This window comes from Lissotriton vulgaris, chromosome 7 (genome assembly GCF_964263255.1).
Source record: "Lissotriton vulgaris chromosome 7, aLisVul1.2, whole genome shotgun sequence".
In the NCBI taxonomy this organism is placed as follows: Eukaryota; Metazoa; Chordata; class Amphibia; order Caudata; family Salamandridae; genus Lissotriton; species Lissotriton vulgaris.
The window spans coordinates 1,650,672,097-1,650,698,761 of record NC_141695.1 but is presented as its reverse complement, the minus strand read 5'-3'; the positions used below and the strand labels follow the sequence as shown (position 1 = coordinate 1,650,698,761).

The 26,665-nt window shown below is 48.3% G+C and overlaps 1 protein-coding gene across 1 annotated transcript in view; it reads right to left on the bottom strand.

The window, feature by feature from the left end:
* NPEPL1 (aminopeptidase like 1) overlaps positions 1–26,665 on the bottom strand; it is a 71,282-nt gene that overhangs the window by 26,585 nt on the left and 18,032 nt on the right. Inside the window, exons 7-8 of the mRNA XM_086932634.1 lie at positions 16,443–16,520; positions 9,616–9,716 (exon numbers count right to left, since the gene is read on the bottom strand). Of these exons, the coding sequence (XP_086788760.1) occupies positions 9,616–9,716; positions 16,443–16,520 (179 nt within the window). The remainder of the gene's footprint in view (positions 1–9,615; positions 9,717–16,442; positions 16,521–26,665) is intronic.

Here is a 26,665-nt window from a genome sequence, read left to right as displayed (position 1 = left end):
TTTTCTTAACTTTCCCAGTAACTAACCATCCTGGGCTGCCACACACAAAGGGGAGGCTTAGGGGGGGGGGGAGCAAGGGGCCTTGTTGCTCCTCGCCAATGTCACAGTGATTGTTCCTTTCTTGTGCAACAGCACACAAACCAGCATGCCAACCCCACCAGCTCAGCGACAAAATGCGGGTTTTAGTCCAAGTTATCCTTCCTGTTTCTTTTCCCAGGTCATCTTAAAGCCCCTCATCTGATTTTTTTTAATGCGTATTTCACACCAGGTTTGGGGCTTTCATTCCACCCCAGTATTAACGTAACTCAGCTTTTCTAACCTCACAAAGGGAGCAGGCATGGAGGAAAGGGGCAGTCTCAGGGCACAAAGGGAGCAGGCATGGAGGAAAGGGGCAGTCTCAGGGCACGAAGGGAGCAGGCATGGAGGAAAGGGGCAGTCTTCGGGCACAAAGGGTGCAGACATGGAGGAAAGGGGCAGTCTCAGGGCACGAAGGGAGAAGGCATGGAGGAAAGGGGCAGTCTTCGGGCACAAAGGGAGCAGACATGGAGGAAAGGGGCAGTCTCAGGGCATGAAGGGAGCAGGCATGGAGGAAAGGGGCAGTCTTCGGGCACAAAGGGAGCAGACATGGAGGAAAGGGGCAGTCTCAGGGCACGAAGGGAGAAGGCATGGAGGAAAGGGGCAGTCTTCGGGCACAAAGGGAGCAGACATGGAGGAAAGGGGCAGTCTCAGGGCACGAAGGGAGAAGGCATGGAGGAAAGGCATGGACATACGAGGTAGTCTGAGAGCACGAAGGGGGCTGGGATGGAAAGAAGGGGAAGTCTGAAAGCACAGTGGGAGCAGGCATTGTCAGACGGGTCAATCAGGGGTACAAATGGAGCAGTCATGGATACAAGGAGCAGACTGAGTGCACGAAAAAAGGAGGCATGCACAGAAGGGGCAGTCTGAGGGCGCCGGGGCAGGTATGGACAGAAGGGGTAGTCAGGGGTATGGGGGCAGGCACGGACAGAAGGGTAGTCTGAGGGCACAACGGAAGCAGGCAAAACAACAGGAAGTACTCCCGAGGTCGGGCTTACATCCCCACCCACCCGTCCACCGGTAAAAAAATGGGGGGGAGCCACGGCCAACTGCCAATTAGATCAAGGGAGCCACGGGTCAAAAAAGTTTGGGAACCACTGGCATAGGAGGACTAACTGGCAAGGTTGGCCAACACATTTCCAGTAAGCCTACTCAGTGTCTAGTTTCAGTTTGTCAGCCCCTTCCATTTTAATACATGTGTTTTCACATTTCTTGGGGCTGTAGAAGGCTTCATTATTTCTCTCAAACATAGTTACTGAAATATAGGCACTGTACAAATAGGAATACTATGGTTGCTGGATTTTTTTTCTTTTATACAACTGCTAGGATAGTTATCTGCTGACATGTCACATAAATCAAATTACTGGCTCAAGGATCAATACTCGTTTTAAAACAGTGCTATCTTACATAGTAAAGCTTTCCATAAAGCAAACGGTAGCTCTGCCAACAATTTTCAATGCCTGGAACCAAAGGTTCGCATTTAGAAACTAGATGTACATTTCTCATAGCCATCTATGGGTTCACATGGCTTACGTTATATGTATTCACCAATTCTGAATTTGCACTTGTAAAGGAATTTACAGTTACGCAAGAACATCCGATGACTGTGTAATAATAAGTATGTATAATTAAGACTGCAGAGGTAGGAGCAGGAATTCCTTGGCTTGGCTGAACTGGAGTATGGTAACTGTGGAAATAATTCCTAGGCATTTCAATTGATACACATTACATCAACATTTTTTTCATCAAAAAAACAACTGATAATTAAGAACTCAGTGTAAAGAAGAGTTTGTTAAAACATACAAAATGTCATTTTATTCATATCTTTTGTTAAAAAAGGAATACATGTTGAACATAGTTTCGAATGATATTATACATACATGATTGGTTTTGATGGTTTAGTGAACAATTTAGTATCAACAATCAAGAATACAAAAATATTATACTGGAGACATATTAAAACAAGGACTAGTACATAGTGGCTGTAAGGTGTAAATTCTCGAACTGGAGTGTGGCAACACCCACAGATTTCTTAGTTAGTAGTTGATCACAAATATGTTTCCTGTCCACCCAGGAAATGTTTGGAGATCAGTCCCTTTCTGGAGTGGGAACGGGCTGTGAACATTTACACAATTGGCGAGTTGTAGGGAGAAGGGTGTTCTTCACTGGGAGGCAAAGAGTGCATTTGCGCACATTTAAGGGCATTTCCACATATGCAAATGCACCTACATGTTCCCTTTGCATGAACGCAAGTGTGGATTCACAAAATCTTTACAGGAGTACAACGGATATATTTTCATTTGTTTAAGAAACGTATTACTGTCACGGGTGTCTGGGAGTACACTTGGAAAACTGAATTCCTAAAATGTTGGAAACTTCTCCCATGCGAGGCAATGAACCTGCAGGTAAATTGCCGAATTTCATTGCGAATTGTGTTACTGGAATTCGATTCTATTCATGTGGATTTCCAAAGCGCATGGCCACCCAGGAGAGCCTTTCAGCCCTGAGACAGCATTCAGGTCCCATGCCTTGGCCAAACTTATTAGTTGAAAAAATATTAACAATTTTCAGAATTTTGGTTCCGACTCTGTAATCCTTATCTCCAGTGGGACAGCATTCCATAATTTGGGGACAAGGTAGGCAAAGGAGCGTCCTCCAGTCGAACAAGTTACTTACCTTCGGTAACAATATATCTGTAAGAACCATAGCTGAGTTATAGATCACTTACCTTAGAATTACCCCCAGGCGTCAGACTGGATCCGGAATGTTTTTCGTCAGCAGTACCTCTGCGCGTCGTAAGGTGGCATCGGTCAGCTCCGCGTCCGTCATTGGCGTTGTGGTCGCCGGGATGACGTTGCAGTAGCTACTTAGACGCCGCCCTCGTGCGCTAACGTCAGTTCTGTACACGACTTTCCGCGCCAGAAACGCAGAGCCATGCAAGACACGGACCACTGGTGCACAAAACTAGGGTCCTGAAAGGATGTCCTTAACCCTAGAAATCAATTCGCAGAACTCGGAGGATGGGTGGGGCGGTAAGGAATCTATAACTAACCTATGTTTCTTACAGATAGATCATTACCGAAGGCAAGTAACTTGTTCATCTGAAAGAAACAGTTAGCTATAGATTCCTTACCTTTGAATAGATACCCCAGCAATACCAACCCTGGAGGTGGGTCTGCGAACCAAGTTCACACCAGAAAGTCCTGGAGAACAGAAGGGCCAACAAAGTCGGCCAACCGGACTTGGCTGTCCAGGCAGTAGTGTTTTGTAAACGTGTGCAGCGATGCCCATGTAGCTGCCTGACAGAAGTCATGTAGAGGGACTCCTCGTCCCAAAGCAGTAGTGGCTGCCATCGCCCGTGTGGAATGGCCGCGTAGTCCCACTGGAGGCTCCTTTTGTGCTAGAGAATAGCAGGCTTTAATGCAAAAAACGACCCATCTAGAGATGGTCCGCTTGTGTACGGTCAGACCTTTCTTGGCGCCCACGTAGCCAACAAAGAGCTTGCTGATCCACCCGCAACTGTTCAGTGCGATCCAGATAGAAGGAAACTGCATGTTTTGGGTCCAGACGGTGGAGCCTCTCTTCCTCTTTAGAAGGATGCCGAGGCATACAGAAGGTGGGCAAAGTGAAGGTTTGCCCGATATTAAAGGAGGTGACCACCTTGGGAAGAAAGGATGGACGAGCTCTTAGGACAACCTTGTCCGGATGTACAGCCAGAAAAGGAGGCCTGGATGAAAGAGCCTGGAGCTCACTTACTCTTCTGGCAGATCTAATGGCTACCAGGAATGCAGTCTTAAGAGTTAAGAGTTGCAGAGGACAGTTGTGAAGCGGCTCAAAGGGCGCGCACATCAAATAGGTTCAGACCAAATTCAAGTCCCACTGAGGCATTTCGAAGGGGATAGGAGAAAAGAGATGAGAAATGACCTTTAAGAAACTATTTACAACCTGGGACTTGAAGAGAGAAGGCAGATCAGGAAGCCTTAGGAAGTCAGAAATGGCCGAGAGATAGCCCTTGATACTGCCCAGAGCAGAGCCCTGCTGGGCCGAAGAAAGGAGGAACAAGAGAACCTCAGAAAGAGGGGCAGAAAAGACATCCACAGCCTTTGCTCCGCACCATGCCACAAATTTGTTCCATTGGCAGGGGTATACCGTCTTCGTGGAGGGACGCCTGGCTGGCAAGATTACATCACAGACTTCGGGAGGCAAGCCGAATGACGTCAACTGCCGCTGCTCAATCTTCACGTAAGGAGGTGGAGGCTGGACAGGTTTGGGTGGAGGACCGTCCCCTGCTGCTGCGACAGAAGATCCCCCCCGAAGAGGTAGTCTGATCGGAGGATCGATGGCTATGTTAAGCAGCTCGGGATACCGGACTCTTCGTGCCCAATCCAGAGCCACGAGAACGACTTGGGCCCAGTCGTGCTTTATCTTCTTCAGCACTCTGGGCAGAAGTGGTATAGGCAGAAAGGCGTATAGAAGACCGCAACTCCACTCTCGACAAAGCATTGCCTAGCGAGTGCCGCCTTGGAAATTCCAATGCGCTAAATTGCTGACATTCCGCGTTCTCTTCGGTGACAAATCGATCTAACCAAGGCTCTCCCCACTGCTGAAAGAGACCTTGCACCACCTCTGAGCGAAGATGTCATTCGTTAGGTATCATGCACCTGCGGCTGAGTTTGTCCGCCCTGGCGTTCAGTGTACCTGCCAGGTGTTGAACCACCAGGGATATGCCCTGATGTTCCAGCCATGTCCAGAGGCGGAAGGCCTCCTGACATAGGGTCCACAACCCCACCCCACCTTGTTTGGTGCAGTACCACATGGCGGTGGTGTTGTCGGTGAACACCTGCACTACTCTTCCTTGAACAGAGGGAAGGAAGGTTTTGAGTGCAAGATGGACCTCCCAAAGCTCCAGAAGGTTGATGTGCAGCACGGACTCGCCGGAGACCAGAGGCCTCTGATCTCCGCCTCTCCCATGTGGCCGTCCCATCCCAGAAAGGATGAGTCTGTCACCACTGTGTGTTCTGGTTGGGGAAAGGAGAGGGACCTGCTGTTGACCCAATCCTGGTTCGTGAGCCACCACTGCAAATGTCATGCCGTGCCCTCCGAGATCTGGATGCAATCGGACAGATTCCCCTGATGCTGCACCCACTGGAACTTCTGGTCCCACTGCAGAGCCCGCATATGCTATCTGGCATGATCGACCAGCAGGAGGCCATGAGCCCCAGCAGCCTCCGGGTCATCCGGACCGAAAGCCGGGATAGAAGCTGAAAGATCAGAATCATAGCCTGAATATCCCGGCTTCACCGTTCGGGAGGATAAACCCAAAACTGGGTCGTGTTCAGAACCGCAGAGATGAAGAGGAAATTCTGAGAGGGAGTCAGGTGTGACTTTGGCACCTTGATGGAGAACCCCAGTGAATACAGGAGGGCAGCCCTGGTCTGGAGGCGGTAGACGACAGCCTGGGGCGAGCCTACCTTCAACAGCCAGTCGCCGAGATTGGGAGAGACTGAACCCCTGATCTGCACAGATGATCTGTGACCACCGCCATCATTTTCGTGAGCACCCAACGGGCGCTGGTAAGGCCAAAAGGGGAGCACGGTAAACTGAAAGTGCTTGTGGCCTACCATGAATCGCAGGTAATTCCTGTGGGCCGGCAGGACAGAGATGTGAAAGTAAGCGTCCTGCAAGTCCAAGGTTACCATCCAGTCTACAGGGTCTGGGGCAGACAAGACCTGAGCAAGCGTCAACATCTTGAACTTCTCCTTCCGGAGAAAGCAGTTGACGTTCCCGAGATCCAAGATTGGACGCAGGCCCTTGTCCTTCCTGGGTACCAGAAAGTAATGGGAATAGCAAACACGGCCTACTTCTGGTGCAGGAACACGTTCAATGGCTCCCAAGAGAGCCGTGACTTCCAGTTAGAGAAGGCCCAGATGATCCTCCAACATACGATGGTACTGAGGTGGCATGGCTGGGGAGGTAGCCTCGAAGGGGAAGGAGAAGCCCCTTCAGACTATCTGCAAAACCCACCTGTCTGACGTGCTGGTGCGCCAGTGGGGGAGGTTATGGCGGATCCTGTCGCCCACTGGCGATTGATGGACCTGAAATGTTGGAACAGGAAGGTTTGGAGGCGGAAGCAGGGGGGGGGCCTCAAGAACCACAGCGGTGGTTCCCACATACCCGGCGGCGAAGGTTGGGGAACTTGCGTTAGGCTGTGGCAATGGACGGGACGTAATGAGGCATCCCTTCCGTAGCCACAAACGGGGCGAAAAGCAGACTGCGCAGGGTGGTTGGAGAGGCTCAAGGACTTGGCAGTTACCTGCGAGTCCTTGATACACCCTAGAGCGCTGTCTCCTTCGTCGCCAGAAAGGCGACGGCCATCAAAGGGCATGTCCATAAGGGTGTTCTGCACATCCCCAGAAAAGCCATCTCATCCAGGCGTAACGTCGAAGGGCTACCGACGTGGAAATTGTCCTGCCTAGAGAGACGCGGTGTCCAGCCCACAATGGATGGTAAACTTCGCTGCGCCCTTCCCGGCGGCAACAGCCTGGGAGAGTACGGTCCGGGCCTCCTCCGAACACTGAGCCAGGACTTGCGTAATCGTGTCCCACACAGAGTGGGAATAACGGTCCAAAAGACATGCAGTGTTTACAGACTGCAGCCCCAAGTTGGCGGAAGAAAACATTTTCTTTCCAAGATGAACAAGCTTCTTGGATTCCCTATCTGGCGGAGCGTTAGGGAATGCGCTCTTGGAGGTAGAGGCTTGGACCACCAAGCTCTCAGGGGTGGGGTGTTGGGAGTGGAAACTGGGGTCGCCGGGGGCCGGGCAATGGCGTTGGGCAATCATACTATCCACGGGAGCCCCAGTGTTGGGCCTGGACTAGGTGCCCAAAAGGAGGTCGGTTAGGGCTTCATTAAACGGCAGCAGGGGCTCCGAAGAGCTCGCTTGCGGTTGAAGCACCTCTGTCAGAGGTTAGTCCTGACCTCCACTGTAGGGAGCTCGAGGTGGAGAGCCTCGGCCGCCCTACGCAACACCACTGAGAAGCTCCCTCCTCCGTAACCACACTAGGGGGAAGACAACATGCCATGGTCTGGGGATGTATCGAGACCACTCGCATCCCAAGGTCCTCTCTCCAGTCCGGGTCAGAGGGTCACCTGACCCCTCCCAGTCCTCCTCCTTATCCTCCGGGTGCAAATATGGCCTGAAAGGGACCCCAGGAGTGAACAGGGGCACAACGACACCACTCTGCACCAGATCCGGCGTCGATCTACGCCATTCCGGCTCAGTGTCCACATCAGGATGGAGGCCGGAGTCAGCGTCGTTAGGAGGCACAACATGCGTCAAGTTTGGGTGCAGTGCCGAAGGAAGCAGCGCCGGTGGAGGTGTAATGAGGTCAACCGGCACCGATCCAGGCCTGGATCCATGGGATCCTGTGGCGCTGGAGCCGCCGGCAGAGTAGGCCTAGGGCCCCTATCCGAGTCCACGGGGCCCGAAGTCGCATCGGCGGAGTGGGGCTGCCCAAAGACGGCATGCATTGCCTCGTAAAACTGACGAAGTTGGGCGGGGGTTGCTCCAGGTCCCGGGAAGGGAGGGAAACTGAGTCGGCCCTTCAGGATCCGCACGAAGAGTTGCGGGGGGCACCGCCACATCCCTCGTCACGTCAGCCAACCGACGGGGAGAAGTCGAAGAGCAACGATGCTTCTTTGACTTCTTCTTGTGCTTTGACTTACCTGACCCAGAGTGTGAAGACTTGGATAACGAGTGGTGATGGCTCTGTGACCGGTCCTTAGACCTCCCTCGCAGGCGGGACCTCGAACGGCGTGAAGCAGACTGCCGGCAGTCAAGAAGCCATGGTCCGTCAGTCGAGGTCGTGGTCGTGCTCCAGGCAAAAGAGGCACACGTGGTGCGGATCCGTCACCAACATCAGTCGGGTACAGGAACCACAAGCCTTGAAGCCAGACATGCCTATGTGCATCATGAGTCGTAGGACTCAAAAAGAAGTCGACAAAAGTTGCTCAAAAAGTTCAGTCAAAAAGTGACTGGAGGTACCGCTCTCTCCGGATCTGCGCTGGCAGCAGCGGGAAAAAAAAAAGAACGGACATCAGCGTACGAGGGCAGCGTCTAAGTAGCTACCGCAACATCCCGGTGACCACGACGCCAATGACTGACACAGAGCCGACTGACGCCACCTTCAGATGCGCAGAGGTACTGCTGACGAAAAACTTTCCGGATCCCGTCTGACGCCTGGGTTAATTCTAAGGTAAGGAATCTATAACTAACTGTTTCTTTCATATCTAGTCTTCTTCATCATGCGGACTATAAACAGTTGCTGGAGCGCAACGTTCTTGTGGGGTCATAGGGTGTTAGCAGTCTTTGAATCAGCCTAGGACCTTTTTTATACATTGCTCGATGTCCAGAAAAAGTGACTTAAAGGAATACTTTTGAGTACTGGTAGCCAGTGTAAGGTTGCCAGGGCTGTGGTTGCCAATTAGTGTTTATGAATTTTCAACAGTATTCAGGCAGCAGCATTTTGTGCAACCTGGAGTCTTTTTTGAGGACAGACTTGGGACTTCCAAGAACAAAGTGTTCCTATAGCCAAGTTGTGAGATAACCAAGTCTTGCACCACTTTACGTGAGATTTCAGGCAGCCATCTCAATAGCTTTCTCAGTGTCTTGAAAAGACCGAAACATTTTTGCTGCCAACTTCCATTGAGACCTTATTGTCGAGCCAGAAGTCTAAACTTTTGGCATCCATTTTAGGGGTGGGTTCAAGAAAGTGTTGTCAATTCAGCTCAATCCACCTGGCGGGTTTTTTCCCACCACCATCACCTTCGTCTTCTCCCCCATTTGATTTAAGACTGCTTGCAGCCATCCAGTCGACTACAAGCTTAAGACAGTTATTGAGATGGGTGGACGTCCATTCAGTTTGATGGGAGAGGGAGATGATTATTTGCATAAGAGTAGGATATCGAGGAGGAACCATATGGCTTTATGATCTCTGCCAACGGGAGGATGTACAGGTTGAACAAAGTAGAGCTTAGTGAGGAACCCTGAGGCACCCCACATTTTAGAGAATTAATTTCAACTGTGTGGCTTCTTCACACACATGGAGGTTCTATTTTGGAGGAAGGAGGCAAGCCAATTTAATTTGGTTCCGGCAATGTTTACTTCTCCCAACCTTTTGACAAGTATAGGCTGGGAGACTGTGTCAAAGGCAGCGCGCAGATCTAGTAGCATCAGGGCTGTGGACCCACCCTGATCCAAAATAGCCCTTGATTCCTCCCTTGCTGCAAGTACGGCGGTTTTTGTGCTGCTACCTGCTCTAATTATTTCTTAGCAGTCAATTGATAATAATCAAACCTGTTACAAAATAATCCAAATCATTCATTTGTCTGAGTGTTTCCTTTCTCAGAATGCATGGCTACCCAGGAGAACAAATGTTACCAATAATGGAGGTCAATTTCACTTCTCTACTGTCACCATACAAGAGGAAACATACTCTACAAGGAACACTCACAATGAGAGATAAAGGGAGACACTCTTACTTTCCAGAGTACATAATGTGAATATCATCTGGCCTTGTTGCCTTCGGTCCAACAGAATTCTCAGCCAAGCAGAACAATGCGTGGAGATTATCCTTAAAGCCCTGGAGCAAGGAAATAAGAGGCAATTAAAACAGAAGACTACCTGGCGAAGGCTAACATTTACATGAGAACCTCCATTGGTATATTGAACTTAAAGGGATTAGAGAAACGTGTGACAATGCCAGAAGGGTCTTGCTTCCATATAAGCGTATGCAATATATTGTCCAACAACACATTGTAAAGAGCACTGAGCCCTAAAGATCCAGGTAAACCTTTCAGTTCATTCAATTAGAGTAATCAAGCCTTTTGGGCTCTGGTATTAGTACAATAATTTCATCTCAAAGTTATGTATCCCTGAGTGTTATGCGTATTAGAACACAAACTTTTGCTACCACTCTTGTGACAAGCTGTAATAGGAGCAAGAGGGATATTTGTAGTGGCAAACACAGTTGCCAAGATATCCATTTTAAAAGTAGGAATCCGGACATCAGAAGCATTACTTCCAGTTTTCTAAATGACGGGCCACAGTATATATAGGTGTTTGAATGGTTTATATTCATTGCACGGGTTACGCATCAATACACCAGGATCCGAATTACACATTAGTGCCCTGGTATGTGCTCCTGCCTTTTGTAATCTGGGGCACTATGGTATTACAAAAAGGGCGGCAGACTCTTGTGCAGCTCCTTTTGTAATGCTGATAGCGCTGGCACTAAATGTGCACCACCGCTATCTTAAAAGGGTGTTCCCTCACTTGCATCGGGGCTTGGCCCAAAGTAAATGAAAGAATCACTTTGCCTCTGTACCTACGCATTATAATGGATGCGGACGTAGACGCAAACCACCCCCTACGAGGTGCACTGAAAGTCAGTGCGCCCCCTGAAGGCAGCCCTCTAGAGGTGGGAAAGGAACCCCAAAACATCAAAGCGGAGGCGGGTGCTGTTACTCACTGCACCCGCCTGCAAGGGGGATCTCTAACCACCTTTTTGAAGAGCAGGCATTTTGCCGCCTGCACAGTTTAAAACACTAAGCTGTTTTGAAGCGGCCACTCCGTATTAAAATGAATGCAAGGCTCCCTAAGGGCAGCGTATTCATCTTAATAGGGTATATTGTACCTTATTGCACCTAGCACACCGGTTTAATGGTGGGTCGCAGCGCAAATAAGGACAGTGTGCCCTAGGAGATATACAGGCCCAGAACTTTAAAATGACTGGTGAGCACTAATTGAGGGAACATACTTGTGATGCTTCTATGAGGGTGCTCTAACTAGGATTTATTTATTTTGCTAATCGTTATTTATAATATTTCCCTAAATGACAATCAAAACGATATAGACCCACATTTATACATTTTAACCAAGACACAACAATTTACTTCTTTGTGTTCCCCGAGTCCAACATATAATGGAAGGTATCACCCCTATAATGAGTTTCCTTCAGAGTACTGAGGAAGGCTCCTGTTCTGTTTGTGAGTTCACAGAGGTTTGGGCTAATAAATAAGTTCTAAAGGGCTGCCATATATCAAGCGGCTTTGATATAGGGGGCTGTAGCTGGGCATATAGCTCACAATTAGTGCTGCAATAAGACATGCTAAACATCCATCACTTCAGTGTCGGGGGGGGGGGGTTACTCCCCCAGTATATAGCGACTTCCCTTTTGGCCAGAAGCAGTGCTAGCGCACACAAATGCATGTGGGACTTGGGGAGATATCCAACATATCCCAGCAGTGCTATAAGGGGTGATGGGGGAAATAAGACATAACTATTTGGTTTTAATGGACCCACCAGACTGCCAAGCCGCTCTGAAGCAGACTGCCAAGCCGCTCTGAAGCAGACTGCCAAGCCGCTCTGAATGGCTCTACACCAGCCATTTGCTAAGGGAGTGGGTGCCGTAACACCTGAAGGTACAATTCTGAATCAATGATAAAAGTAAAAGGGCTGGGTACAATAAACGTCATATATTTTGCATAGAAGCATAACTAAATATTTTCCTTTGCAGCTTCTCTTTATCTGAATACTAAAACAAAGTGCTTACAAACAGAGAGAAAAGGACACAAGTCAATAGAAGCTGTTGAATGCTGCTATTATGCAAGCGCTTTACTAGGCCTGAAGGAAAACTGATGCACAGAATGATTAGGAAGAGCAGCAAAGCTAATCAGGGTCACCCTTTCTTTATTAGTATGCTACCCAATGTCAAAAAGGATTGAAGTATGGCTGTGCACAGTTCTTCCATGAGTGCCAGAAAATGTAAAGAGCAGCCTTAGGAAGAATCGAGTAAAGACAAAACTAGTAACATACTGACTAAGTTTGGCAAAGTACGCATTTGGAATTTACTAAATTGAAGGGGACTGCCAAATAGTTTTATTCTGCACTTATTGAGTGCTATGTTGTGGTTTCATGAAGAAATGACCAATGGCATGTTGCCATAGAAAACGAATTAACTGTTGCCCTGCAGGTGTAAGAAAAAGCAATACAACTGGACAGATGACTGTAGCAGGAGCCAGGATAACAGTTGAAGATTAGCATAAACCAAATGAATCAACGCTACATACATGTTTGTGTGTGCCCTCATAGGTGTCCATGAGTGCATGGGAGTGGGTATGTCAGTGTGCCCACTCGGATAAAATGCTTTCACTTGGATAGTAATTCTTAGCAAACTTTTGGCCATCCATGGCATGATGTCCTCTACCTACTCCCACTGTAATGATGCCCCTGGCACAAAGTTGGAAATTCTTTGCAACCTGTGGGCATCCATGACACGATGCCTACCCCTGGTAGAATGTTGTCTGTAGCAGACTAGTGGCATGTCTTTTCAACTTGAGCTAGAATGGTGGTAAATCTTGATGTACTGTGGGCATTCATTTTTTCAATGCTATCTCTGGCAATCCTCAGCATCCTATGCACATCCACGCCAACCCATGTATTACGTGTGGCATAATGCCATTCCTGACAAAGCTGCTCACTCCCGACATATTGTGAGCATCCATGGGATAATGGTGGTCCTCTAGATATAGTGGCAACCCAGGTCATAGTGTGGGCTTCCACTTCATAATGTGGACCTTGTCATAATAACAGACCTGGAATTATTGTGAGAATCTTACCATACTGTAGGCATCTACTGCAAAATGATGTTAATTCTGGCTATAGCAGGCGTGCCATCGATGCCAACAGTATAATGTTGCCCCCTGAACAATGGGTGGTAATCCATGGCCCATTCTGAAATAATCCTTTCCTCTGCTTCAAGGTGGTACCACCGGGCATAATGTTGCAGTCAATAGTTTGAGGTCGCGTGGACCTTGTATAAATAATTTTGAATACACTTAATAGTAAGCATACTCTGAGAAGCCAGAAACATGTGAATAAACACAGATAACATGCACACCATTGTACATGCTCAGCCAACTCTCTCTGCAAATGCCACAACAGATATTGCTTTGTTAATGCGTGTTATGGAGAGAGGGACAGGTAAAACGAAACCTAATGTGCGTGCAAGTGCTTGTTGCCGAGAGTTTTGCTGGCATGACTTATGATGGAGTCAAACTGCTAGAAATATATCAATTAAGTAAACCACCAACTATTCAGCCTTACAATACAGTGCAGACTTTACAAAAAAACAGATATTGGTGACTAAGGGTCGATTCGAGAAATATTTTGCAGTAGTAAGCTAGAAAGTGTTTTGAATGGTTTTTATTCTGAAACGAGTAACTTGGTGAAAATGGCATAAGTAAGCCTATGAAATCAACTTGTACTCTTTTTGGTAAGTGAAGCAGGCTCTTTATAAAAAGATAGATCTTACTTGACACAAACCTCAGAAGATCGGGTCCATCATCCCCTAGGGTAGAACTATTATAATGTACAATCCCGTGAATAATGACGTGAAATACTGCTATGTAATATAGGGGGATATAGAATGCTCCTCACATCTTTTGTTACGGTTTCAAGCTAATGTCTTGTTAAATACTATGTATTTCTGTTGGGGCTGGCGCTGCGCAGCACATAAATATGGAGTATAAACTGTTTCCAGTCACATACCAAGGCTTTACATTGATGAAAGCTCAGATATTTAAACAGTTATAAAGTTTCTGTAGCACTAGCATAGCAAAAGATTGGAAAAAATATTTGTAAAATAGATTTACGTGCATTTTGTCTTCAACAGTTGCACTGATTGAAATATTAATTGTTTATAAAATATTTTTGCCAAAACCACCGGGAAAAATAGCAAGTGGAGTTTTCTTAAAGGCACTATACCAAACAAAGAATACTGATATGAGTAATGCATACTACCATTTGGTGAAAGCTTACAGCAAGGGTGTTCCCTGCCATGCAAAAGACGCTTCTCTTCACTATGCAGCACATATAGACGTGATACAGAAAAAAGCACTCTTGCCATGGGGGATGCCATGAAGTGCCACTCACTTGCTTTACTGCAGCTTTGAAGGCAGCCAAGACCACCACAATTTAGCTTGCTTGAAGGGCCTGTGTTAACTTTTTGCCTTCACTGTCCCATTTTGCCGAATGAGTTTTTATTGGCTTCAAGACTCTGTGCACTTTACCACTGCTAAAATGTGTATGCTCACTCCCTAAAACATAGTAAATTTGGCTTACACCTGATTGGCATATTTAATTTACCTATAAAGTGGTAAACTATATGCCCAAGGCCTGTAAAATAAATGCTACTAGTGGACCTGCAGCACTCATTGTACCACACCTCAAGTAGCCTCTTGAAACATGTTCCAGGCCTGCCATTGCAGCCTGCATGTGGTTTTAAACTGCCAATTCGACTTGGCAATGTAAATCGCTTGCCAAGCCTAAACTCCTCTTTTACCCCTAAGGTAGCCTTTAGGGCAGGGTGCATTGTAATTAAGATGTTAGACATATACTTTTAAGTTTTACATGTCTTGATAGTTAAAAACTCAAATTCGTTTTTCCTACCTCTCCCATAGGATAACATTGGGTTGCCATATTACATCTAATAAGTTCTAACTTTTGATTGGGAACAAGTAAAGATTTCATGTTTAGGTGATAGAGAAACTGTAATTTAAAAGCCTCTTTAATTGTAGAGTCGGATTTTAAGTTACAACTTTTAAAATGTCACTTTCAGAAAGCTGGCATTTTCCTCCATAATTTGGTGCCTGCAGTCTATTCCTGGGTCACAAGAATGGATGTAGTTGGCAGTTGAACTTTGCATATTCCTTTCACACAGCCACACAATAGAGGGATTAGGTAGGTCAGGAAGATGGGATTGGGGGAGGGGGGGGGGGGGGAGGGCTGGAGCTGGGCTTAGCCCCACTTGAAGATCAATAGGCTATGCTCTTCCTTTTGACAAAGGACTTGTCAAGTCATTGAGCGGGCAGCCAGCCTGGAACCAGAGCAGGAAAGAAACTCCAAGCACTTCAAAGGGAATTCTCTGGAAACTTCTACTTTAAAGAAGGCACCAGGTATAAAAATATGAACCCCAGACCCCATCTTCAGTTCACTTTCTGGACCTACGGAAGGACTGTCTGAAGACTGCCTGCTGCTCTGGCTTGTGTAAGGACTGCTTTGTTGCTTGAATCCTGCCTTGAACCCTCAGAGGCCAGCTCTGCTTTTTGAGCCATTTCCACATCTTGAACCCAGGACTAGAGAGATTCCAAGGTCTGGTTGGCAGGCCTCCTGATCAGGGCATCAGGGAAACAAAAGGCCCCAACAGTGTTAAACCAGCACTAGACCCAGCCTGAGGGAGTCCTAGCCCTCCAAGTGTTGCTACACCCGTCCTTGACCCTTGAAGTGGTGGCAACGGTGCCCCAATAGACAAAAAACATAAAACTTGCTCCTCTTTCCATCCAAGGTGCATCGCCAGTTGGCCTGACTTTGTAGCAGCAGGAAATCCGGGAGTGCTCGCTGGCTATAGCCTCCAGCCTTGTCCTGCTGGAGTTTTTTGACTTCCCAAAAAGAGACTAGGTCTGAATGTGGAACTCTTCACCACGACTTCAGCGGCTCCCCGACAACGACGCCTACACCTCGAACACTGCTTGATGCTTTGCCCCCCTGGACTTCTAACTTATCAGAGACGTTTTGTTGAAATTTCTTCTAAATCTGAAGGTGCGCGCCAACCAGGCACCATCCCATTTTGCATCCGACTCACGCTTCATCGCAATCGGCCATATTCTTTTTTACTTGATGTCTGCAGTTGGGGCTTTGATCTTTTAGGTGCTAGTTTTTACCTTAAAATTTTAAAATTCATAATTCTGGTTTTACTAATTGGATTTGTCGTTTTGGGATCAAATTATTTATTAAAATGTACTCTATTTTTCTAAATTGGCTTTGGACTTGTGTTGCTGTTTGAGGCTGCATACATACTTTACACATTGCTTCCAAGTTAGACCTGATTGCTTTTGTTCCAAGCTAGCAAACGCTTAAGCATAGGTTAACCTAGTGACTTTAGTGGTTCACCCGGACAGGGATTGTGGCTGTTGCTTGAAGAGGGTCCACACCCCACTCAACCAACAACCCATATTCTCACAGCCTTTCTGTCGGTCATGTGGCTAGAGATTGCTAATACAAAAAGAGACTACTTGCTTGTTTCTTTTGTAGGTTTCTTGTGGATTTCACACAATGTGCTTAATTCACATAACTTAATCGTGTCCCATATTATGAATTATTCATACAGTCTGTATTGTGAATGGATTACCGTCTGTTTAGATTAGTGGAGCAGCAGTCACACAGGGCCACTAAGACTTCTTGAACATTAAATCCTTACACACTGATCGGAAACAGACTCAATGTGGGAAAGCCATGATTTGTCACTTACTTGCTTCACTGCAGCTCTAAAGGCCCCAAGAACAGCAGCCGCACCGCCACAATCTCGCTTCATACCAGGCATTGTAGTCTAGAAAAATGAACATCTATTTCACATTTAAATAATCAATTCATGCAACTATCAGACCAATCATTGCGTTAAATGTTACCAATGAAAATATTTGTGTAAATGGTCCTCTCAAGAGTTATAATATGGTCTCCCAAATAACCAAAACATGATTAGAAGCAATGCCGATTATGGACTTAATCTGTGTCCCGTCTGCAAATATAGGGGGGTGAACAGAGTTGGAACCAAACAATCTTGCGGACGGACGCTTGAAGGAATGGAGGTGCTGCAGACAAAATCAGAAAATCTCATCACTGCAGGTGCTGCACACAGAAGGATAGAACCCTGCTCTGGCATGTGATGCTGAACTTCAACATTAATTTAGACCAATCAGTCAGTAGTGCGTTTTAAGCATAGAAGGGAAGCTACCCTGAAAGAGGTCTACTCTGAATTGTCCTCACTACTCAATAATGACTTTAAACACATATTGCACCGGAGCCTGCAGCGATTTATATTGTACACCCAGTGTGTGCTGCAATGCCTTACAAATGACACATCGCTATAGAATAATAACACGTATGTTGCAGAGAAATAAAGGTAGACGGTATGAGAGCAAGATATATTTAGCCTACATCATAAATAGGTTCTACATAGTCTCTAGCTTTACCACATTTTCCCCCTGTAAACTGCAGTAACTTACCTTTACTCTCTCATCAATCACACAGTTAAATGAACAATCCAATTATGTTCGAAGTACTGCAAGTGCTCTCCGGCATTACAGGTGGGATGGTGCTATTTGGAAGTAACCAGTGCTTAATTTTAGCCAGTGGGTTCTGGTGCTTGGCACCAGCACTTAATTGCCAATACTGGCACTTAGGGTGACCTTAAACATGGCCGGGTAAGTAGAGTTCTTACAAAACTCCCGGCTGGAGAGGAAATGCTCACAGCATATTAACATGGAACCGATGTACGCTTCCTAAATCCAAACCCGAAGGGGCAGAGATCAAATAAAACCGCCTATTGACAGCAGGAATACCTAATTTGAAGATGCTGGGCGTGGTCCGGTCCGAGCCTCATGCCGACAAAGAAGATGGCGGACAAGCTGCCCTCACGATCCAAATAAGCGGGCAGGCCAGGAAGAGTAGGGGGCCACTCTTGGATCCTTGTGTGTCTGGAACGGTCGTGTGCTGCTCACCCACCCCTCCTTCCCGCGGGCGGAGAGGTAAGGCTTTGGAGTCCTGGGGAGCAGAATCTAGTGTCCGCACCCCCACGTGGCGGAGCTCTCTCGGTAAGCGGGCCCTTCCATCTGCAATGAAGAACACTGAGGACGTGGGTCAAGTCGCCTCGACTGAACAGGCAGAGACGGGTGACTGCATGCCGTCTCTGTATCACCTGCCCCTGCTCCCCACACCACCATCGGGCCCAGACTGAGGTGACAGGGGACTCCGTACCACCCAAAAGAGCCTGGAGTGACGAGACAACCCCCCTTGCGTACAGCCCTGCTCCGCGCTGGGGGAGCGAACATGGAGGAGCGGCCTACCTGCTGTGTGCCCTTCAATTGCCGCATGAACAGTTGTTCCATGTGCAGACTGCCTGAGTGAGGTGGGCATGGCCTTTTGAGGTGTTGTCACGGTTGGTGTGCGTACTACAGGGCCCCTGGTGCGTGTATCCAGTCGTTTATGGGTGGGAGGTAGGCTGCCCAATAGTATGCCTCTATGTCCATAAGCGCTAGTCCCCCGTTGTATGGATATCATACAACACTGGCCCTTCTTGGATCCCGTTCTAGTTAAATTTGGTTTCGGCCCGAGATTCACGAAGTGGGTGTCCCTCCTATATACAGAACCAAAAGCAGAAGTACGGGTACACGGCAGGATCTCCTCCACATTCCTAATTTCCATGGGCCAGGCAGGGATGCCCCCTGTCCCCACTTCTGTTTGCATTAGTGATAAAATCCCTAGCATGCTAATCAGACAACACCCGGGGGTGGGGGGCTTTAGGACTACACCGGATGACCAAGGGGAGAAAAACATGTCACTATATGCAGACAATATCCTTCTATGTACCACAAACACACAACGATCCCCATAGTGTTCCACATCCTGGAGGAACATAGCCGGTTTTCTAGGTATAAGGTCAACTACCATAAATCTATACTAAACAGCTCAACTCAAAACACGGACTGGCCATTATTACCAGGGGACCTATATATTGCCAGAGAGAAATACCAATACCTTGGGATTTTCCTCACCCCAATCCAATGATTAGCCACACACATAATATACAGTGGGTACTATCAAACTTTAAGCAGGATGCGGACAGATGGAGAGACTTCTCTCTCACCATAATGGGTTGGGCAGCTATGTTTAAAATGATTTCTGTGCCCCAATTCCTCTATGCACTACAAAACACATATCACCCCCTCTCCAGATCGATATCCAGGGAAATTGACCCTGAACTCCGCTGGCTGCTATGGCTGAAAGAACACCCAAGAATTGCCCTAAAGCCACAACAATGTAATCCATGGAGAAGTGTGGCTCACGGTGTAGAGCAGGCAGACCCGGAAGCTGAGGTCAGACCCGGGACGAGGGTTCAATTCCCGACGCGGCAGGGTCTTGAGCTCAAATGTCCACGGACTCGATAATTCTCGCTTCGGTGCCTGCTCTAATCATGGGTTCTCACTCTGCAACTCTGGGCATTAAGCTTGCTTAATCTCCACAACGGCCCCCTGCGGCGGGATGCCTGGCTTTCACCTTGGGGATGCCCTGTAGGCACTATCTCACAGGGAAAAAAGCCAGGACGGGTTCCAAAGGCAAGCGCCGGGAAACCTCCGGGTAGCTGTGCGCTCAATAAATGCAATAATAATAATAATAATAATAATAATCCATACAACGGGGGACTAGCGCTTATGGACATAGAGGCATACTATTGGGCAGCCCACCTCACACCCATAAACAACTAGATACAAGCACCAGGGGACCATCCCACCTACAGACTGGAAAGGGAGACACTAACACCACAATTGTTAATGCATTATCTGTATGGAGGGAAGGGGACCTACAGCCTGCTCCCAGAGTTACCAAAGAGGCATGGGATAGAACCACCAGGCTGCTGGGCTCACCAAATGACTAGGACTAGCCCTCTATGGAAGAGAACCTGGTTCAAAGAAATTAATAGGCTTCAGGGATTTGAAACATGGGACCTGCTCAGATTCCCTCAGTGGGAGATACCACAGCCAGGGGTAAACTCAAACCTTTTCCACCCTCCAAGCGGAATTTCAACTCCACAATTCCCAATTACCTAAATATGCTCAAATGCGACAAGCATGGGGAGCGGAGAATATAGAGGATACTGAATTGCCAGAATACGCACCACTTGAAGGGAGATTACTGCAGGAAGAGCTAACAACTAAGCCAGTCTCCTCCACCTACAGAACAATAAATAACAACATGCCCGATATTCTGGGCAAATTGAGGGAGACATGGGAGGGGGACCTGGGGGAAATGGAAGGCATAGACTGGGAAGTGGCCTTAATGTACCCCTAGAGAAGTCGCGATCAAGGCCAGACTACGCCTCATCCAATTCAAAATCCTCCACCGGGCCTACTATGATAGAGAAAAACTACATAAAATGGGACGTGCAGAGTCTCCCCAGGGCCTGCGCTGCCGGGCCGCTTTAAGTAACTTTCTCCACATGGTTTGGGCTTGCCCACATATAGGGGCATACTATACCAAAGAACTAAATGCAATCCTGGGAATCTCCCTTCCATTAGACCCTAAATTCACCCTCTTGGGAATCCCATGCAACATTGATGTCCTTCGACCCAGCTACTCTTTGGTTTGCAGGGCCCAGTTGTGGCCAAACAGGACATTGCACGCCACTGGGGCACGCAGGAAACTCCCACACAAGAATGGAAGCAGGGTATGGATGTTTATATGGAAGTAGAAAGGGTGACATATAAAAGTAGAGGGTGCACCAAAAAAACTCATGAAAATCTGGGGCAGAAGCATGATACTACGGCAAAACTTGAAGCGCCAGGGACTCACAAACTGCTAAAACAGGGACACCAGACTAAGAGGACCTTTTTGATCCCAGGAAGTACGGGGGAGTGAGTTGGGGGTTATAGGGTAACTTCAAACATACACTGGGGTTGTGGAGGTCATTCTGTACCGGTTATGTTCCATGATGATTAGACAGTCGCCAGAGATGAGAAAACCAAGCAAACATGTATGGTCCAAGTGCAACTTGTTGTTTAAGTTATGTACATTTTTCATATCTTTCAGTTATTAGAAAATAAAAATATATTTTAAAAAAACTGTCTCTTATGACAGTCTGCCCACATGGTGGTCTAATTTAGAGATGAGCACAACAACAGTTGTTTATTCAATAAATTCACATAAAAAATTACTAATGCTTGCCACCCAAGCCATTCTTATAGCGTTGAGGGTCTGGAACAGTCTGAATTGTCACACTTGTAGGAGTCTGATAAGTAGTTGTGTTGGTACCGTCATGGTCAGGAGCAATCAATTAAACTGGATTTATAAGGCGCAGCTAATCACCCACAAGAGTATACGGGCGCTGAGAAAATAGCTGCTATAGGTTCAGTTGAACAGCCAGGACTTTTTCTGAATTCCAGAAGAGAGGATGAGGTCCGAAGGTGGAGGAAGAGGTTGTTCCAGGATTTCACCACAACATAGGGGAAGGAGGGTCTTGTACTGTTACTTCTGCGGATAGGGGGGGGGGGGGGGGGGGGGGGGGGGAAGAGGTACGTGGAGCGCAAGTGTCTGGACGGTTGGTAAAATTCAGGTGGTTGATGCATGCTGGTCCCTGATTTTGAAGAGCCTCGTTCGTGTGGATCAGCATCTTATACTGACCTCTTCAGAATGGGAAGCCAGAGGAGCTTCTTGAAGTGGGGTTATTGTGGGTCTGTTTGGGGAATTCGATGAGGAGTCTGGCCGCTGAATTCTATATGGTCTGTAGTCTCTTCAGGAGGTGCATAGTGATTCCCAAGTAGAGTGCGTTGCCGTAATCCAGCTGGTTGTAGACTGGAGTTTGTGTGATGGTTAGTCTGGTGTGGACGGGGAGCCATTTGAAGATCTTTCGGAGCATGCAGAGTGAGAAGGTAGGCGGAAGAGACTGCGTGATCTGGTTTTTCATGGTAAGCTTGCTGTCCAGGAGGATGCCAATGTTGCGGGCGTGGTCTGTCGGAGTGGGGGTTGGTACTATTTCGGTAGGCCAGCAGGAGCTGTTCCACAAGGAGTTGTTCCTGGAGACCAGCACTTCCATTTTGTCTATGTTGAGATTCAGGCACTTGTTCTTCATCCATTCGGCGATGCCCATCATGCACCTGGGGAAGTTCGCCTTCGTGGTGAAGGGGTCTTCTGATAGCGAGAAGAAGAGCTGGGTGTTGCCTGCGGGGGATATGATATTCATTTGGAGTGGTGTGGCTCACTGGTTAGAGGCGGCAGACCCGTAAGCAGAGAACGGCCCGGGACCAGGGTTCAATTCCCGACGCGGCAGGGTCGTGGACCAGGGTCAAACGGACTCGATAATTCTCGCCTCGGTGCCTACTCTAACCAGGGAACACACTCGGCAACTCTGGGCATTAAGGCTTGTCTCATCTCTACAACGGCCCCCCACAGACACCGGGGATGCCTTGTTTCACCTTGGAGATACCCAGAAAGGGACAATCTCACAGGGAAAACCAGGACGGGTTCTCCAGCGGTCTTCAGCGCCAGGATACTCCTTGGAGTCACAGCGAGCTTTACAAGTACACCCACATTTACATTTAGTGGGTTCTGGACAATGTTTGCCAAGGGGGTCATGTAGATGTTGAACAGTGTAGGGCTTAGGGTCAAGCTGAAGGATGCCGCAGATGATGTGCTTGGGTTCCGAGGTGAAAGGTGGTAGGCGGATTCTCAGATTCTTCCGGTGAGAAAGGGTGAGATCCATTTGAGGGTGTCTCCTTGTATTCTGATGTGATGAAGCCTCTTGAGGGGTTGAATGCTGCTGAGAGGTCGAGGAGGATCAGGGCCGCCGTTTCTCACCGGTGGAGGAGGGTTCTGATGTCGTCGGAGGCAGCGATCAGGGCACTTTTGGTACTGTGGTTGGTGCAGAATACAGATTGGGAGGGGTCCAGAAGATTGTTGATCTCCAGGTGTTCTGTGAGTTGGCGGTTTATGGCCTTTGAGAGGGCATTGGCTGGAAAGGGGAGCAGATAGATGGGGCAGTAGTTCCCGAGTTCACTGGGATTGGCAGGTTTCTCGAGAAGGGGTTAACTTGTGTGTGTTTCCATACTTTGGAAAGGTGGCGGTGGGTATGGATGAGTTGAAGATGGCAGTGAGCAAGCTGCCGATCATTTTGCTCCAAAGGTTGAAAATTTGGTGGGGACAGGGGTCTATGGGTGCTTCTGAGTGGATGGAGTTTATGATGGCTGTGGTGTTGTGTGGCGAGCTGGTCCCAGGCGGTGAACAGGTGGTCGAAGAAAGCATAGGGGTTTAATTCCATGGGAGTGAGAAGGCTGAGGGTGCTGGCAGCAGAGGATTGGGGTTCAAAGTTTTTCTAGACGGTGGAGGTCTTATCAAATATATGTCATTATAACACGTGTTACATTGCATACGATTGCATGGCAAGTCGTTACAATGACTTGCTGTAGGGGGCGCGCTGGACTTAGGAATAGTATAATTTACTATTCCTACTCCTTTTTGTGCAACAGCAGGGGATTGTAAATCCAACACCTTCTGCCCCCCTACCGCAAGTCGCTGTAACGACTTGCAATGTAATTGTACGCAATGGTGATTGTACGGAGGATGGGAAGTCAAGAACTCAGGGTCACCAGGTGCCACCCTATATCGCCTCGCCACTGATCTGGACACCGCAGGAGCAGATAATGTTTTTTTCCAGACTTCCAAAATTGGTCCAGTCAGAGCCTCAGTGAATGGCAGAGTCGGCTCAACAACTGAAGAAGGCGAATGTAAAACCTCCATGAGGATATTAGATTTGAACTCCACTGTAGGTAAAGTCAAATTTAGCAGCTCAGCAGCCTTTTTAATAACCACATGGTATGGCGCCACATCCTTAGAGGGTGCATCCGAAACTGCAGGCAACCCCCATTCTGGAGAAAGTTCTAGTTAACTTGCACTATGGAGATCCACAAAAAAATCCTCCTGCTCCTGAAGTTCTCCTTCCTCCACATCAGGGTCCTCATATTCCTTCTCCTCCAGGAGAGCTGGGCTCTACGCCTCGACCACTCCAGACGAACCGAAGTCGCCAGATCCAGTAATGACTCCGACGGAGTCGGTGTCAAAGGAGGAACCGGAACAGTTGGAAGTTGGAGGATGGGAAGCCAGAACCTGCATCGAACCCCGATCCAAATCCAGAGGTCGCTCCGGAGCCGGCGAAGCCGTGTGCGTAGTCTATGACCTCGGCGGCGCCGTACCGAGCCACGGTGGATATGGCGTCGGCATAAATGGCAGAAAAGGAGCCGGAGCATAAGCTTGAGGGACACCCAAGTTAAACGACAATAGACCCATGGGACCCGCAGGTGCTCCAGAGGGGTACATTGCCCTCGCATATACGCCAAACATGGCATTAAGGAAATGTGAAGAGTCCTGACCAGGATCAGGAAATGGAGGGTACGAACCCAATGGCTGCTCCGAAGGAGGCTGCTCCGGATTCGGCTCCTCTTGACCCTCTGGGTTATCCACCGGAGTCGGTGCCCGAGGAATCTTCACGTCTTCTTCATGCTCCGAAGACTGACACGAATCCGGATTCGGTTCCAGCTCCGGATCCGGAGATTTCTCTCGAGATCGTACAGGCGAGGCACCACCTTCAGGCTCACAAACAGGAGAAGGAGACACAAAATCCTTTTTATGTCTTCGAGAAGAAGACTTCCTCTTCGAGTCTGATGACCCAGAATGATGCTTTTAACTATGCTTCTTCCTTTTGTGTTTTTTCTTCGATGAACCCGAAGCATGTCCCGAAGCCGACCTCGATGCCGACTCAGACCTGGCCCTCGACCTCGATCGCGACTTCGATCTTGCCTTCTGCTTCGATCTCCTAGCGCCTAGACCTTGACCTCTAAGATCTCTTGGCTTCTTTACCTTTCACCTTTGCCAGCAGAAGTTTTGCCTCTTGTTCTCGCAGAGCCTTAGGGTTCATCTTAAAGCAGGATCGACAGCCTTTGACATCATGGTCTGAACCCAGACACCACAAACAATCGTCGTGAGGATCTGTCATAGACATCATCCGGGCACACGAGCCGCACTGCTTATACCCAGACTTCTTCGACGACATCTTCCACGAAGAACAGAAACACAGTAACACACAAATAGTAACAAAGTCACTATCTGAATCACAGAAGATCCCAGAAACCGTTAGCATCGACGACACGGAAAAAAGGGAACTGATGTCATCACGGCAACGTAGGCCTAATATGTGGTCGGTGACGTCAGACTGAGTCGCGCGCGATGCCGTGCTCCTATGACGTCATCCACGCCGGCGTGCTACAAAGAATTTTCCGAACATTGCTGACGCAAGGGGGATATTCACAAGGTGAGGAATCCACTGGCAGATGGATGTATCAGAAGTAATAACGCAGTCGCTGTAACGACCGCGTTGTAATGACATGCGATGTAACACATACGAAGTAAACGATGTCTCCCGAACTTATCGTGGAAGAAGTCCACCAGGGTGTCGCAGAGTTCCTGAGAAGGGGTGATGATCATTTGGTCGCTGAGTAGTTGAAGTACTCTCTGATGATAGGTTAGAGCTGTTCTCGATGTGGTCGGCCAGGGCGCTCCTCTTTGTCTCTTTCAGTAGTTGGCGTCATTGGTTGAGGGACCACTTGAAGGTGGCTTGGTCCGTGGGCTCCTTGTTGGTCTGCCATTTCCTTTCTAGTTGCATGTCATGTGTTTTGCGGTTCTCAGTTCTGTGGTAAACCAACTGGCCTATTTGGTAGGCTTAACAGGGGAGCCTCTGTTGGCACAATCAGTGAACCAGGCAGAGAAGTGCTTGACACCCTGTTCTAGGTTGGCTGCGATGTCAGGGTGTGAAGTGTTCAGGGCATTGGTCCCCTGGCTCCCTGATACTTTGTTGCAGCTGCAGTGTGAGGTCCTGGGAGTCATTGTGGCGGTGCTGGGAGAACCTGTGATGGTGAAGTGGACGATGACATGGTCTGTCCAGGTGAGCTCGGTGACATGGCTGTACTGGACTGTTGTTGACCGTGAAGATGGGGTTTGCGCGCGTGTCCTCCGTAGTGTGTGGGGTTGGTGACTATTTGGCTGAGCCTCATGTGGTTCATGCTTTCGAGGAGGATGGCAGTGTTGGGGTCTTTGAGGTTATCAAGGTGAAAATTGAGGTCTCCGAGAAACATGTAGTGTTTGGAGTCGATGGTGTGCAGAGAAATTAATTTGGGCATGGCGTCGCAAAAACTGGGGGCATGGTCTTTAACGTCTGTAAGCTAGGGTGCCCCTGATGGTGGTTTTGCCGTCGATTTGGAGCTGGAAATTGAGGTGTGCCATGATCGGGTGGTGTCGTCTGTGGTGCAGTGGATGGTATCTTAGTGGATGATGGCGTTTTCACCTCCGTGTTTGGTGATGCGGTCCCCGTGTGCTATCTTGTAGCCGTTTGGAGTTTCGGAGGTGACGTCGAGAGTGGATGCAGGGTTGAGTCAGGTCTCTGTATGGAAGATGACGTCATGGTGATGGTGTCCCAGATCTTGGTGGCGTGCTTGCAGAGTGATTGTGCGATGAGCAGGAGGTAGTGGAGTTATTCTGAAGCAGTCGTGGTTGCCGTGGTGAATGAGAATGACAGCAGAAAAAAGGCCCTACCATTGATCACCGAGAAGAGTGTTGCTATGGGGTCTAGAGTCCAGGGCTTGGAGCTCAGCCGCGGTGTATCGGCTTGTGGTGGGAGAATTAAGATTCCTGACTCTGCCCGTCGTCCAGGAGCAGATGGGCTTTGCTTTGGTGCACCTTTGGCTCTGCCACACAGAGGTCTCCGTTAAGTAGGTCCTAAGAGGAGGGAGCGGCTCTGGGAGGTGGTGGGCAGGGCTTTTGAGGGTGGGAAGGAGATGCAGTGGCAAAAAGCAGTGGCAAATGGAGTGGGTGGAGAAACAACTGAAATTAACAAAGGCAGTACAAAACTAAACAAATTGAACATGATTAAACAAA